The 16,808-nt window shown below is 45.1% G+C and overlaps 2 protein-coding genes across 7 annotated transcripts in view; one reads left to right on the top strand and one right to left on the bottom strand.

Annotated features, from left to right (window-relative positions):
- LOC132378591 (leukocyte elastase inhibitor-like) overlaps nt 1-16,808 on the top strand; it is a 54,906-nt gene that overhangs the window by 6,563 nt on the left and 31,535 nt on the right. The window contains exon 2 of one of the 6 annotated variants that reach the window (XM_059945645.1): nt 1,573-2,612. The exons of 1 other annotated variant lie outside the window; for it this stretch is intronic. In XM_059945645.1, the coding sequence (XP_059801628.1) occupies nt 2,596-2,612 (17 nt within the window). In that variant the 5' untranslated portion in view covers nt 1,573-2,595. Of the gene's footprint in view, nt 1-1,572; nt 2,613-13,624; nt 13,646-15,257; nt 15,432-16,808 lie in introns of those variants that run through there. 4 more of the 6 variants (XM_059945647.1, XM_059945644.1, XM_059945651.1 and 1 more) reach the window with 4 other exon arrangements.
- Nucleotides 2,625-13,070, bottom strand: LOC132378592 (uncharacterized). Its single transcript, XM_059945652.1, has 3 exons — nt 12,937-13,070; nt 7,194-8,691; nt 2,625-7,084 (listed from the first exon to the last, which is right to left on the bottom strand). The coding sequence occupies exons 2-3, from the start codon at nt 7,475-7,477 to the stop codon at nt 6,445-6,447; spliced, it is 924 nt and encodes a 307-aa protein (XP_059801635.1). The 5' UTR covers nt 7,478-8,691; nt 12,937-13,070; the 3' UTR covers nt 2,625-6,444.

Raw genomic sequence — 16,808 nt, 5'->3', positions numbered from 1 at the left:
TAGAAAGTAAGACCTTATATTTTGGGTAGATACCTCAAGAATGGTTGAAAAGAGATAAATATTTAATAAATATATTGCTGGTGTCTGGTAAAAAGACTGTTACCAGGAAATGGTTATCACAGGAGAGCCCAACTTTAAATGCACGGATGGAAATTACAAACAACATTTACAAAATGGAGAAGATAACAGCATCTGTTAATCATAAGTTGGAACAAATTTATTCATACTGGGAAAAGTTACTTAACTACGTAACACTTCATAGACCAGATTATATCCTCACAAATCAATGAATATGTTGTAAAAAAAATCACTCCCTACTTGTACGTAGTTTTCTCCTTTCGCTTGTTCTTTCTTTCCTCTCTTTTCTATAAGTGTATACCTCAGATAAGTATTATGTGGAGATTTGTGATATATATGATATATATTGATACATATGTACAATGTCTGAAATACATCTTATGGAAATGTTTGATGATGAACTTCAATAAAAAAATAAATTTAAAAAAAAGGAATCGAGTTTGCACACACCATCTGAGCAGGCAGGTCATTCCATATTCTCACTACCCTCTGAGTGAAGAAATTTCCCTTAACATTCCCCTTAAACTTTTCACCTTTCACCCTTAACCCATGACCTCTAGTTGTAGTCCCACCCAACCTCAGATGAAAAAACACCTGCTTGCATTTACTCAATCTATACCCCTCAATTTTGTAAACCTCTATCAAATCTCTCAATCTTCTATGTTTCAAGGAATAAAGTCATAACCTACTCAATCTTTCCTTATAACTCAGGTCTTCCAGACCTGGCAACATCCTTGGAAATTTTCTCGGTACTCTTTTAACCTTGTTTACATCTCTCTGCAGGTTGGTGACCAAAACTGCACACGAACTCCAAATTAAGCCACATCAAGCTCTTATACAACTTCAACATAACATCCCATCTTCTGTACTCAGTAATTTGATTTACGAAGGCCAACGTGCCAAATGCTTTCTTTATGACCCTATCTGCCTGTGATGTCACTTTCAATGAATAAAGGACCTGTATTCCCGGATCACTTTGTTCTACCAGTTTTCTCAGTGCTCTTCTGTTCACTGTGTAAATCCTACCAAAGTACAATACCTCACAATTGTCTACATTAGATTCCATCTGCCATTTTTCAGCTCGTTTTTCCAGCTGGTCCAGATCCCTCATGACAGTCTTCCTCACTGTCCGCTCCACCTCGGTCTTGCTGTCATCCACAAGTTTGCTGATCCAGTTAACCACATAATCATTCAGATCATTTTTATAGATGACAAATAAGCTTCTGCTTTTGTGCTGTATAATTCTCTGGCTAGCAGCATAATGTAGAAGTTATTCATTTAAGAAATCAACTTTGAAAGTTAAGGATGTGATAAAACTAAACATCATGAAGATTTGAGGTAGGCTAGATGATCCTTTCCCTTCTCCAGCTCTGTACCCCTTTTGCCAATCACCTTTCCAGCTCTTAGCTTCATCCCACCCCCTCTGGTCTTCTCCTATCATTTCGCATTTCCCCCTCCCCCCACTTTCAAATCTCTTATTGTCTTTTCATTCAGTTAGTCCTGACGAAGGGTCTCGGCCCAAAACACCAGCAGTGCTTCTTCCCATAGATGCTGCCTGACCTGCTACGTTCCACCAGCATTTTGTGTGTGTTGCTTGAATTTCCAGCATCTGCAGATTTCCCGATGGATGATAAAGGGAATTGCTAGAAACCAGCAAAGTGTGATTCAAAAAGTTGTGGAAAGGCCAAAATGGAACCTAAGGGTAAACCACTGCCCTCCACTCTATCCTGTCCCACCTGGAAAATGGGGTCTCATATGCCAGGCTGCTGTTTATAGACTTCATTTCGGTGTTCCACACCGTCATACCCCAGAAACTGGTGGGGAAACTGTCCTTGCTGGATCTCAACACCCCCCTTTGCACCTGGATACCAGGCCACAGTCAGTCTGCGTGGGCAGCAGTGTTTCTGTCCATTACGCTGAGCACTGGCGCTCCCCAGGACTGCGCGCTGACGCATGACTGTGTTGCAGAATCCAGTTCAAACCGTGTCACCAACTTTGCGGATGACACAACAGTGGTTGGCCTTATCAAGAATGACGATGAAGGAGAGTATCAAGAGGAAGTGGAGCGGATGGCAGATTGGTGTGAGAAGAACAATCTAAGCCTGAACATGGAGAAGACCAAGGAAACCATTGTGGACTTCAGGAAGGTGCAGACAAACCATCCCCCTCTGTAGAGAGAGTGACTCTCACCTGGCTCCCCCGTAGAGAGAGTGAAGTGCACCAAGTTCCTGGGGGTCCTCAGCTGATCCCTTAATACACCTCCCTGAACAAGGAGGCACAGCAGCACCTCCACTTGCTAAAGGGATTGAGGCAAGCAAGGCTCCCCAACAACCATCCCTCAACTTAACTGATTTTATCGGAGCCCCATTGAGAGTCCTGACAAACTGCATCTCCATCTGCCTTGGGAGCAGTCGAGCAGTGAACCAGAAGTCCCGACAAAGGACTGATACCTCATCAGGGGAGATAAAAGACGGGTCTGCTGAGACGCCGGGACACACGCCACGAGACACTGCAAGAATGTTGTGCACCCACAGGTAGGTGGGGGCTTGGAGGACCAAATCCTATAAAGGATAGAGGATTTGGCCCAATACATCACAGGTAAAACTCTCCCAACTATTGAGCACATCTACATGAAACACTGCTGTAGAAAAGCTGCATCCATCATCAAAGATCCTCACTACCCAGGCCATGCTGTTTTCTCACTACTGCCATTAGGTAGAAGGTACAGGTGCCTCAGGACTTGCATCAGGAGGTGATCACATCATTGGAGATCATATCATCTTAATGTATGCATCTTTGCTGTGCAGATGTTCTGGGGTTGTGTGAAGAGCCATTGAGCCATTCACCTGTTGCTTCAGCAGGTGAATTGGAATGGATCCAAGTCACCACTCAGACAGGAGCTGATATGCTTCAACAGCAGCCTCTCAAAACATTTCATCACTGTAGATTCACGTGCCACTGGGTGATAGTCATTTAGACAGGTTACCACACTCTTCTTGGGCACCGGTATGATTGAAACCTGCTTGAAGCAGGTGGATGCCACACACAGTCAGATCAAAAGGTTAAAGATTGTTACGTACCCTGTAACTGGGTTAACAATCCAGCAGAAATGGAATACACGTTGGAGTCTGTAATAACTAGTAACTAATAAAGTTTATTAGCAAACTAAGTAATACAGTACAAGAATAAAATGCAAATATGTATGTATTATGGGTTAGCAAATATATATATATACACACACACACACACACACACACACACACACACACACACACACACATATACACATGTATAGATACAGAAGTGTGGTAAAAGGAATCAAAAACCAAGCTCTTCCAAAGTCTAGGGGTAAATGAATAGTCTTAGGAGATGATGAAAGTTCAGTTCAGTTCAGTTTAGCTTAGGTCGGAGTAGTTGCTGGTGTAACGTTGGAGAGAGAGAGAGAGCGAGATGTGAGCAGGCAAACCTTCCGTTGTCTTCTTGTTCTGTTGTACTGATGTGGTCATTCGGATATAACCCCTCTGTTCTCGGCTAGACCGTTCTTCCATGGTGGACTCGTCACTCTGGCGTGAGTGGATACACACACAAGCCCCCACCGGTCCTGCTGTCACACTGTGAGCTTTGTGACCGATCTCCCGATTCGGTCCTCCAAGCCCCCACCTTCCTGTGGGTGCACAACACTCTCGCAGTGTCTCGTGGCGTGTGTCCCGGTGTCTCAGCAGACCCGTCTTTTATCTCCCCTGACGGGGTATCAGCCATCCATCAACTCCATGTCCATCAAACTGGCCACTCCCTCCTGTCTCAACAGGCACCTGGCATCACTCTGCTGTGTCAGCAGGGATCCACATAAACAGGCCAAATGTCCTTGGCGTTAAAGTCAACAATTAGCGAAGAAGCAATAATACTAAATCATCCATTTTAATCCTTGTCTCTCTCTCTCCCATCTGCAACAGGATGCCTCCCCTCCCCCCCTTTATCTCTCTCTCTCGTTAGCAGCATAGTTCACAGGGGGGTTCAACTCTGGACCCCATCTCCACATGGTTTTCTCATCACACATAACACCCCCACCCTTCAAAGAATTTTTACCGGGGGGAAAAATTCAATAGTAAGGTACATTACAGAGTCTAATATAATACAGAACTAGTCATTAACTAATAGAGTAATACAGAAATACTTCCAAATCTAACATCTAGATAAACAATCAGCAATTATATTGTCAGTCCCCTTTACATGTTGTATTTTAATATCAAATTCCTGTAACAACAGACTTCAACTTAATCTATTTTTATTCTTCATGTTAGTCAAAAATACCAATGGGTTGTGATCAGTATAAACTATCAATGTACTCTGTGCTGGTCAAATGTAAGCCTCAAAATGCTGTAATGCCAGAATAAGTGACAGTAATTCTTTTTCTACAGTGGAATAATTTCCCTGATGCACATTGAACTTCCTAGAGAAATAAGCACTGGGTGTTCAATTTCGTCCTTGTCTTTCTGCAGCAACACTGCCCCTGCAGCTTCGTCGCTAGCATCTGCAGCGAGGGAGAAGGGTTTTGAAAAGTCAGGAGCTTTTAACACAGGGTGGTGACACAGTATAGTTTTCAGCCTCTCAAAGGCTTCTTGGCAAGGATTGCTCCACACAAACTCCTTACTCTTTTGCAACAGTTTAGTAAGAGAGAGGTCAATATCCGCAAAGTTCTTACAAAACTTCCAATAGTACCCTACCATTCCCAAAAACCTTCTCAGTGCCCTCTTATCAGTCGGGACGGGAACTTCAGAAATAGCCTGTACTTTCGCCTGCACAGGGGCCAGCTGCCCCATCCTACCACATACCCCAGGTACGTGACCGTGGCATGGCCGAACTCACTTTTGGCGAGGTTCACTGTGAGATTGGCTGCAGACATTCATTTAAACAGTTTTTCTACCAGCTTGCTTTCCTCCAAGGTCACTCTGTAGGGATGCTGCTTAATAGCCTGGCCTGAATTTACAATGACATCATGCATTGCACATGTGCAGTCTTAGAATATCGGGGAATAAACCTTTATACTTGTCAATTAAGCTCTTCAGTTGTTTTTGCTGCTTTGACTGCAAATGTTGAATTTTTCCATCAATATTTTCCAAAACATCAGACTTTCTGAGTCTTGTGAAAACTACAGGGTGTTCAGTAAAATGAATTGGTACTCCAGTAGTAGACACAACAATCTCCTCCATTGTCATAACAGTGCTCACTGGTGCAGGGTAGGAGTCATAATAACCCTTAATCACATTTTCATTCTGGTCTGACCATTGCTCTCTCAGTAAGACTGGATTTCTTTAGGTAGACCTACCAGTGTAGAACATTTGATAAGTGCTTTTACCACAGTCTGGGCCTTGATGTTCCAGAGGGGCACCACTCCATGGAACCTAGACACAGCACACATGATGGTTAACAGATACTCATAGCCAGCTGCAGTCTTTGGCAATGGGCCCACACAATACACTATGACCCTGGAAGATGGTTCACCGAGGACAGGTATCGGCCTAAATGATACTGCTAGGATCATCTGATTAGGTTTTCCTGCACCCTGACAGGTATGACAAGCCCTGCGCAAGTTCACAACATCTTTCCTTAGATTAGGCCAGTAGAATTCCTTCTCACTTCCATTTACTGTCTTTTCCACTTCAAAGTGCCCACCTAAAGACATATAATAAGCCAAGTTTAAAATTTCAGCCCTGTAAACTTTCGGGACCATCACAATGTTCAATCGCCCAATCCTCATCTGCAAACCCAGTAGGTGGTCTCCACCTCCTCATCAATACCCCATCTTTCAGGTAATATCCTGCTGACCCTCTCCGAACCTCCTCTTTTGTGAGAGCTGTCTCCTTTAACACAGTAACTTCAGAATCTCTACTATAAATTCATCCTTTGACAAAGACAAGCCTTTCTCATCCTCCTTACTCTCCAAATCCTGCTGTAACTCTGACAAACTTTCATAAATTAAACTCCTGTCTCTGCTAACTGTGCGTGGGTTGCCAGCCACGAGCTAGCTCGTTCCGCTGACTTAATTTCACCCTGGATTAGGTGCCAATTGAATGTTTACCAAGCTCAACACCATCACTAAACTTATGAAAACCATGTTTACATTCTGGAAATTCCCAAATAAACCATTTAATCTGTTTCTTCGACTTTTACTTTCAATTCGTCCCCATAGTAACGCAGACAGGTGTCCTCTCAAAACCAAAACAATCTTTTCTCCACCCATTGTAATCTTGACCAACAGCTCCATGACCTTGCTTACTTTCAACTTCTAAAATAGAATCTAACAAGCTGACAAGTTTTCCAACAGACCATTGTTCTGCAAGCAGGGTCAAAGGTCGTGAAACCAGTTCAAACTTCACCAATTCTTTCCTTAAAAAAACCAGACACAGCCCCTTCCTCACTATTGTCACCAGCTTTCATCTCATCTCTAACTTTTAGAACACCTTCTAACACAAGTGACTGAGAATCCTCACTTTCCACTGGTGCCAGGGTTAACCCCTTACTCACTGAACCAAGTCCATCTGACCCAAAAGCACTGCATTCCTTTTTAACCAAGTCAGACACCTCAGACCTCTCCTGAGTTTCAACACAAGGTTTAGTACCCTGTGATTCCACAGGTACTTCAAAAACCTGAACACAGGCAAACGGGACATCTGCCTCTTCTAGGCTTTCAATACCAGTCCCAATTTCAAAATCCAAGTTCCCCTGATCCTCCCAGTTACTCTCTGGGCAACTCCTATCCGGAGTAAACTCAACCTTGCAGTTTAAAACAACCTTGTCTGCTAACCCAACAGACTCCCTCAAGGTAGCAGCATGCTTTTCATCATCGGGAACACACTTCTTAAATTCATCAATTACAACCAGCTCTTTCAAGCTATATACATCATCAATGTCAAACACTGGACCTCCCAGCTGCAAAATTCTTATCCTTTCTAGCTCAAACTGCCTTCCTTTCTCCCTTTCTTCTCTCTGCCTTTTCTCTTCCACCCTCTGCCTCCAGCTTCCTTACTCGGAGCTCATGCTCCCTTTTCCTTTCCTCCCGCTCTCTTTCCTTTTCCTCTCTTTCTGCTTCTTCCCTTTGTCTTTCTACTTCCAACTGCTTTATTTGGAACTCATGTTCATACTTCATTATATCCACCTGAAGCCGAACCTCAGCCTCAGTAAGTGTTTCACCCTCAACAAACAACTCCAACGCCTCCTCCTCGAATTTCCCCTCGGCTATGTAATGATGTGCTATTAACAGCTGTACCTGAGCATTCCTCATGCGAGTGGTCACCTTAATCTTTAACTTCCGAGCAATTCCCAGCAGTACATCCTTTTTAGCCTCGCCCAGCCCCTCAGGGGTTGGATCCGCCACTAACTTATTAGCCTCAAACTCCATTTCTGCTGTCTGCCTTTATGGGTTCCTACACAGCCAAAGCAGATAAGGGAATGTACCCCAATCAATTCACTGGCCCCCAATTTGGAAATCAAATCCCAGACGAGCCCTTAATTTGTTACGTACACCGTAACTGGGTTAACAATCCAGCAGAAATGGAATACACGTTGGAGTCTGTAATTACTAGTAACTAATAAAGTTTATTAGCAAACTAAGTAATACAGTACAAGAATAAAATGCAAATATGTATGTATTACGGGTTAGCAAATATATATATACACACACACACACACACACACACACACACACATATACACATGTATAGATACAGAAGTGTGGTAAAAGGAATCAAAAACCAAGCTCTTCCAAAGTCTAGGGGTAAATGAAAAGTCTTAGGAGATGATGAAAGTTCAGTTCAGTTCAGTTTAGCTTAGGTCGGAGTAGTTGCTGGTGTAACGTTGGAGAGAGAGAGAGAGAGCGAGATGTGAGCAGGCAAACCTTCCGTTGTCTTCTTGTTCTGTTGTACTGATGTGGTCATTCGGATATAACCCCTCTGTTCTCGGCTAGACCGTTCTTCCATGGTGGACTCATCACTCTGGCGTGAGTGGATACACACACAAGCCCCCACCGGTCCTGCTGTCACACTGTGAGCTTTGTGACCGATCTCCCGATTCGGTCCTCCAAGCCCCCACCTTCCTGTGGGTGCACAACACTCTCGCAGTGTCTCGTGGCGTGTGTCCCGGTGTCTCAGCAGACCCGTCTTTTATCTCCCCTGACGGGGTATCAGCCATCCATCAACTCCATGTCCATCAAACTGGCCACTCCCTCCTGTCTCAACAGGCACCTGGCATCACTCTGCTGTGTCAGCAGGGATCCACATAAACAGGCCAAATGTCCTTGGCGTTAAAGTCAACAATTAGCAAAGAAGCAATAATACTAAATCATCCATTTTAATCCTTGTCTCTCTCTCTCCCATCTGCAACAGGATGCCTCCCCCCTCTTTATCTCTCTCTCTCGTTAGCAGCATAGTTCACAGGGGGGTTCAACTCTGGACCCCATCTCCACATGGTTTTCTCACCACACATAACAAGATATTCCTGAATACACCAGCCAGTAGGTCAGCACAGGCCTTCAGTACTCGGCCAGGTACTCCAAGCAGTCCGGATGCTTTCCTTGGATTCAATCTCTTGAAAGCAGCCACACGTTATCTTCGGATACTGAGACATAGAAACATAGAAAACCTTCAGCCCACAATGCTGTGCCAAACATGTACTTACTTTAAAAATTACCTCAAGTTACCCTTAGCCCTCTATTTTTCAAAGCTCCATGTACCTTTCCAGGAGCCTCTTAAAAGACCCTATCATATCCTCCTCCACTACAGTTGCCAGCAGCCCATTCCACGCACTCACCACTCTCTGCGTAAATAGCTTACCCCTGACATCTCCTCTGTACCTACTTCCAACCATGTTATAACTGTGTTGTGGTAGCCATTTCAAACCTGGGAAAAAGCCTCTGACTATCCACATGATCAATGCCTCTCATCATCTTATACACCTCTATCAGGTCACCTCTCATCCTCTGTTGCTCCAAGGAGAAAAGGCTGCATTCACTCAACCTTTTCTCATAAGGCATGCTCCCCAATCCAGGCAACATCTTTGTAAATCTCCTCTGCATCCTTTCTATAGTTTCCACATCCTTCCTGTAGTAAGGTGACCAGAACTGAGCACAGTACTCCAAGTGGGGTCTGACCAGGGTCCTATATAGCTGTAACATTACCTCTCTGCTCTTGAATTTAATCCCACAGTTGATGAAGACCAATGCATCATATGCCTTCTTAAACCCCACAGTCAACCTGTGCAGCAGCTTTGAGCGTCCTATGGACTCAGACCCCAGGATCCCTCTGTCATCCACACTGCCAGGAGTCTTACCATTAATACTATATTCTGCCATCATATTTGACCTACCAAAATGAACCACCTCACACTTACCTGTGTTGAACTCCATCTACCACTTCTCAGCTCAGTTTTGCATCCTATCAATGTCCCTCTGTAATCTCTGACAGCCCTCCACCCTGTCCACAACACCCCAACCTTTGTGTTGGATCATCAGGAAACATAGGGTTGCTCCTTGTTCCGGTGGTCAAAGCAAGCATAGCAAGCATTGAGAACATCTGGAAGTGAAGCTCTGCTGTCCCCTATAATTAATTTTGTAGGAGATTATGGCACAGCTGTCGAGTCCATTCTACTCCAGGATCTCCACATCGCCAGAGAGATCGCTTTCAGGAGAACATACCCGCACTTCTTGTAACATTCTTGATCGCCAGACTGGAGCTTGGCGGGTTCCAGATTTCATTATTCATCCAGGGCTTCTGACTGTGGTAAACCCTGAATGATTTCATGGGGGAACACTCATGCATGGCTGGTTTAATAATAGTGACCCTGGTGTCGTCATTCAGGTCCTTGGACGAGTTCTTGAACACGGCCCAGTCCACTGTCTCAAGGCAATGCTGTAACGGTTCCTCACAAAAGGTGGGATCTCCCAGAGGCAATCCATTTTAATTCCACTCTCCATTCCGACAAGTCAGTCCATGGCCTCCTCTACTGCCACGATACAGCCACACTCAGGTTGGAGGAGTTTATAACTTATAGTTCATCTGGGTAGCCCCAACCTTATGGCATTAACATTGCTTTCTCCAACTTCTGGTAAGTATCCCACCCCCTGTCACCATTCCCCAGTCTCCTCTCTTACCTCATCTCCTTACCAGTCTATCACTCCCCCTTTCCTTACTTCCATAGCCTTCTGTCCTCTCCTGTCAGATTCCTGTTTCTCCAGCCCTGTATCTCTTTTATCCATAAACTGCCCAGCTCTTTACTTCACCCCTTTCTCCCCACCCTTCCTGGTTTCACCTCTCACCTACCGCCTTGTATATCTCAGCAGGTCGGGCAGCATCCGTTGAAAGGAGCAGTCAATGTTTCGGCCGAAACCCTTCTTCAGGACTAAAGAAGGAGGGGGCAGAGGCCCTATAAAGAAGGTGGGGGAGGGTGGAAAACCAATCAGAGGAAAGATTGAGGGGTGGGGGAGGGGAAGCAGGGAGGGGATAGGCCGGAGAGGTGGAGAAGGAATCTAAGGGGAAAGGATTATGGGTAGCAGAAGAAGGCAGAGTCATGAGAGGTGATAGGCAGCTAGAAGAGGAGACAGAGTGAAGGTGGGGATGGGGGAAGGGAGAGGGAGGGAATTACCGGAAGTTGGAGAATTTGATGCTGGAGAATACCCAGACGGTATATGAAGTGTTGCTCCTCCAACTGAAGTTTGGCCTCATCATGGCGGTAGAGGGGGCCATGTATGGACATATCCGAATGGGAATGTGAAGGAGAGTTAAAGTGAGTGGCAACCGGGAGATCCTGTCTGTTGTGATGGACAGAGCGGAGATGCTTGACGAAGTGGTCCCCCAATCTGCATCGGGTCTCGCCGATGTAGAGTAGACCGCACTGGGAGCACCGGATGCAATAGATTACCCCAACAGGCTCTGTGGCGAGGGATATGTGGGGACCAGGCAGTTGTGGAGGGAACAATTCCTGTGAAAAGCACGTCCCTCCCCACAGATCTCCCACCGGGCACTGGGCACTTATCTCTGCAAGCGTACGTGCTACACCTGTCCCTACACCTCCTCTCTTACCAGCATTCAGGGCCCCAAACAGTCCTTTCAGGTGAGGTAACACTTTACTTGTGAGTCTGTTGGGGTCATCTATTGCATCCAGTGCTCCCGGTGCAGCCTCCTCTACATCGGCGAGACCCGACGCAGATTGGGGGACCGCTTCGTCGAGCATCTCCGCTCTGTCCGCCATAACAGACAGGATCTCCCGGTTGCCACTCACTTCAACTCTGCTTCACATTCCCATTCAGTTATGTCCATACATGGCCCCCTCTACTGCCATGATGAGGCCAAACTCAGGTTGGAGGAGCAACACCTCATATACCGTCTGGGTAGTCTCCAGCCCCTTGGCATGAACATCGAATTCTCCAACTTCTGGTAATTCCCTCCCTTTCCCTTCCCCTATCACACTTTCACTTCACCTCCTCTTCTAGCTGCCCATCACCTCTCTCATGATTCTGCCTTCATCTACTACCCGCAGTGCTTTCCCCTTACATTTCTTCTACACCTCTCTTGCCTATCCCCTCCCTGCTTCCCCTCCCCCATCCCCTGATCTTTCCTCTGATTGGTTTTTCACCTGGCACCTACCAGCCTTCTCCTTCCTACCCTCCCCCCTCCTTCTTTATAGGACCCTGCCCCCTCCTCCTTTAATCCTGATGAAGGGTCACGGCCCCAAACGTTGACTGTTCATTTCAACGGATGCTGCCCGACCTGCTGAGCTCATCCAGCTTGTTTGTACGTCTTGATTTGACCACAGCATCTGCAGTGTACTTTGTGTTCACCTTGTATATCTTCCCCCTCCCGCACCTTCTTAATCTGATTTCTCATTTTTTTTCCTCCAGCCCTGATGAAGGGTCTCGACCTGAAATGTCAACTGTACTCTTTTAGACATTAGACAATAGGTGCAGAAGTAGACCATTCAGCCCTTCGAGCCTGCACCGTCATTTTGAGATCATGGCTGATCATCTACTATCAATACCCGTTTCCTGCCTTGTCCCCATATCCCTTGATGCCCCTATCCATAAGATACCTATCTAGCTCCTTCTTGAAAGCATCCAGAGAATTGGCCTCCACTACCTTCCGAGGCAGTGCATTCCAGACCCCCACAACTCTCTGGGAGAAGAGGTTTTTCCTTAACTCTGAACTAAATGACCTACCCCTTATTCTCAAACCATGCCCTCTGGTACTGGGCTCTCCCAGCACCTGGAACATATTTCCTGCCTCTATCTTGTCCAATCCTTTAATAATTTTATATGTTGCAATCAGATCCCCTCTCAATCTCCTTAATTCCAGCGTGTACAAGCCCAGTCTCTCTAACCATGGATGCTGCCTGGCCTGCTGAGTTTCTGCAGCATTTTGTGTGTGTGTGTTGCTTGGATTTTGGAAAAGCTGCATCTGCAAATTTTCAATTGTTTGTGGTCGGATATCTGCATCGATGCAACGAACAAGTGAGATCTGTCCCATCTGCCTCTGATTCACAGCCTTGCCCTGAGATCGTTAGTCTGAGTTTCTAGCGACTGCTTATTCGCCAACAAGATACTAGGTAGGAGAGGGCTCATGCCTCCGCGCCTTAGCTAGTTTGAATTCCAGCTCTCCGGTCGTGTTTTCGGCCACGACCATGGCGTTGACCCTTACAGACGCAGCGCTTAACCGCTCCGCATTTACCCGTCGAACTGAAGACCATTTTGTGGTCCGGTGTTAAGAGGAAATTTATATGCTGCAGACTGCAGTGAAATTAGTTCTAAAGGAGTATATTAATGCACTTTAGTTTGTTATTTAAGTGTGATTCATCCGTAGATTTTATCCTTACCTTCCTTGTGTAAGGTGCTATGTTCGGAGAAACATTGTCTCGTCTCTGTGTACATTATATGATTATAAACGTTATATTCATAAATATGTTAAATGGCAATAAACGACTTGACCAGTAAGTGCGGGCGATTCTGTAAACATCCAAGTTATGGAAATTCACTCTTACGAAACTTGAGTGTTAATTTTTATTTTCTCTCTCACACACACGAGAACACATTTTGGCGCATGCGCAGACGACGCGCTTCTCGTTAACAATAAGCGCCGATATAGATCGGTTTTATTGTGACTACAATCCCTCCCCATCCCCATATTATGGGTGTCTTCTGTAATCTTTTTAATAAGTTCTAAATGCATGTTAAAAGTAAGCGAGCAGTTGACGCAAACTTACTGCTAGATGAGGAGAATAAACGGGAAAGAAAGGAATAACAGCCATTCTATATGCTGTAAGTATCTTGGAATGATCTTCACAGCAGAAGACACTAAAAATATCCCAGTAGTATCAGATATTCAAGGTGCTAGAGGAAAGGGAGAATCTCTGACTCGAGCAAAGAACTAGGGAAACTATTGCAGTTGTAGATGTGAAGTGCCTGGGAGCTAACAGTCTGTTACCCATTTAAAGGAAATGGCTGCAGGAACAGGGAACCATTGGTTGGACTTCACCAAAATTCCCAGGATTCTGGAAAAGGGTTTAGACGATTAGAAAACACCAGGTATGATATCACTGTTCAAAGTTGCCAGTTAGCCTAGCATTTGTCATTGGGAAAATGCTAGAATCCATGATTAAGGAGGTAATAGGGACTCACCAATCAGAATCAATGTCTGTCATGTATAAAACTCTGCTGATGTTCTCTGAGGCTGTAATAGTAAAGGTGGATGGAAGAGAATGTGTATTTGGATTTGAAGGAAGCAGGGGCCTACATAACAGCAGCGTAGCCCTGCAGTTGGCTGGACGCTATTACAACACCAGTGACTTGGGTTCGTCCCGCCATTGCCTGTAAGGAGTTTGTACATCCACCCGGTGACCACAAGAGTTTCCTTTCTGTCCTCCACTTTCCAAAGACGTACAAGTTAGTAGGTTAAAGAAGAATTGGGTGGCATGGGCTCATTTGGCCAGAATGGCCTGTGACTGTGTTCTATCTCTAAATAAAAATCAAAGTAAAAGACTACTGCTCAAAGTAAGAAGGTTGTTGGCAATATATTGACATAGGTAGGAGTGTGGCCATCAGAAGACAGAGGGTTATTTTTGGTTTGCAGTCAGTTTCAGTTTCTAGTATGGTGCCACCGGGAGATGGAGCTTCAAGTCTTTATTAATGACTTGGAGCAGGAGTGGGGCATACTATAGGCAAAATTGCTGATGGTACAGAAAAGCGAGGTTATGAACTTTTCACAAGACCACAAAAAGCCTGTAAAGGGAATTGAAAAGTTAAGTAAATGAGTTGTTTGATGAATGGAATGAGCTGCCTGAGGAAGTGGTAGAAGTGGATACAATTACAATATTTCAATTCTTGGGATAAAGGGATTGACTTATGAAGAGAGGCTGTGCAGGTTGGGTCAATGCTCAGTGGAGTTTAGACGGACGTGAGGTGACATTATTGAAACGTAAACTTCTGAGGAAGGTTTAAAGGAAAATTCTTGTAAAGGATTGCTCTTTAGTTGCATTACAGGACAGAGTTTCACAAGGGGTTAACCACTTTAGATGGAAGTAAGAAGAACTTATTTCTAAGTTACTTACAGCTACTGATTGCAACATTTCAGTGGTAAACACAAACATCGTCCTCAGGCACAAATTAGTCAAATGACAAGTCCCCCAGAGACATCTCGTCATTTGCTCTCTCAAGTGAGCAGTGCATAATACTCAAACCAGATTGGCTGGATCTGAATGGTCTTTTCCTGATTGGTTAGCTTGAGTTGGCCTTCTTCTGATTTTTAGGACAATCCCTTTTCAGAAATACGTGATCCCAGACTGGAGTTATCTCTACAGGCTCAGAAATGATGTTTAGGTCCCCCACGTGCTGCATCTCCAGTGATGCCCAAGTCTTTCTATTTTGTCTCTCAGAGGATCTTGACTCAGGATTCTCTCCTCATAGAGCCGTGGAGGCAGAATTAATGAACATATTCAAATCAGAGACTGATTTACGTCCAGGGGTACAGGAAGCATGTAGGGGAGGTAGTGTTGAGGCCAAGGTAGTATCAGCTATAATCACACTGAACGCTGGAGCAGGTTCAAGAGGCCGATCCAGCTCATTCCTGTGCTTGCTTATTCTAAAGGTTCCTAGGAGAATTTGTTTGCTGTCTCCATGCTGAAGGAAGTCACCGGGACCGGATGGGATGTACCCCAGGCAACTGTGGGAAGCGAGAGAGGAGATCGCTGAACCTCTGGCAATGATCCTTGCATCAACAATGAGGAGGGGAGAGGTTCCCGAGGATTGGAGAGTTGCAGATGTTGTTCTGTTATTCAAGAAAGGGAATAGAGATAGCTCAGGAAATTATAGACAAGTGAGTCTTACTTCAGTGGTTGATAAGTTGATGGAGAAGATCCTGAGAGGCAGGATTTATGAACGTTTGGAGAGGCATAATATGATCAGGAATAGTCAGCATGGCTTTGTCAAAGGCAGGTCATGCCTTATGAGCCTGATTGAATTTTTTGAGGATGTGACTAAACACATTGATGAAGGTAGAGCAGTAGATGTAGTGTATATGAATTTCAGCAATGCATTTTACAAAGTACCACATGCAAGGCTTATTGAGAGAGTAAGGAGGCATGGGATCCAAGGGGACATTGCTTTGTGGATCCAGAACTGGCTTGCACACAGAAGGCAAAGAGTGGTTGTAGACGGGTCATATTCTGCATGTAGGCCAAGTGACCAATGGTGTGCCTCAGGGATCTGTTCTGGGACCCCTACTCTTTGTGATTTTTATAAATGACCTGGATGAGGAAGTGGAGGGAAGGGTCAGTAAATTTGCTGATGACAGAAAGGTTGGGGATGTTGTGGATAGTGTGGAGGGCTGTCAGAGGTTACAACGGGACATTGATAGGATGCAAAACTGGGCTGAGAAGTGGCAGATAGAGTTCAACCCAGATAAGTGTGAGATGGTTCATTTTGGTAGGTCAAATATGATGGGAGATTAATGGTCAGAGGGATCTTGGGGTCTGAGTCCATAGGACACTCAAAGCTGCTAAGTAGGTTGACTGTGGTTAAGAAGACATATAGTGCACTGGCTTTCATCAATTGTGGGATTGAATTTAAGAGCCAAGAGGTAATGTTACAGCTATATAGGACCCTGGTCAGACCCCACGGAGTACAGTGCTCAATTCTGTTTGCCTCACTACAGGAAGGACGTGGAAACCATAGAGAGGGTGCAGAGGAGATTTACAAGGATGTTGCCTGGATTGGGGAGCATGCCTTACGAGAATAGGATGTGAGAACTCGTCCTTGGAACGACGGAGGATGAGAGGTGACCTGACAGAGGTGTATAAGATGATGAGAGGCATTGATTGTGTGGATAGTCAGAGGCTTTTCCCCAGGGCTAAATTCGCTAGCACAAGAGGGCACAGTTTTAAGGTGCTTGGAAGTAGGTACAGAGGAGATGTCAGGGGTAAGTTTTTTACGCAGAGAGTGGTGAGTGTGTGGAATGGGCTGCCGGCGGCGGTCAAGGTGGAAATAATAGGGTCTTTTAAGAGACTTTTGGATGGCTACATGAAGCTTAGAAAAATAAGGGGCTATGGGTAAAGCTTAGGTAGTTCTAAGGTAGGGATATGTTTGGCACAACTTTGTGGGCCAAAGGGCCTGTATTGTGCTGTACGTTTTCTATGTTTCTATGAAGCTTGGGCTTCAGAATGGCCACTACACTTCAGGCACACAATTCCCTTGG

Source organism: Hypanus sabinus, chromosome 20 (assembly GCF_030144855.1).
Source record: "Hypanus sabinus isolate sHypSab1 chromosome 20, sHypSab1.hap1, whole genome shotgun sequence".
Classification (NCBI taxonomy): Eukaryota; Metazoa; Chordata; class Chondrichthyes; order Myliobatiformes; family Dasyatidae; genus Hypanus; species Hypanus sabinus.
Note: the sequence above shows the minus strand (reverse complement) of the source record. Positions and strands in the feature narration are given on the sequence as shown.

Coding starts and splice junctions, on each gene's coding strand:
- LOC132378592 (XM_059945652.1), bottom strand. CDS start 7,477: ATGGAGTTTGAGGCTAATAAGTTAGTGGCGGATCCAACCCCTGAGGGG. Junction 7,085..7,193: donor CATGAGTTCCAAATAAAGCA/GTTGGAAGTAGA, acceptor CTGGAGGCAGAG/GGTGGAAGAGAAAAGGCAGA.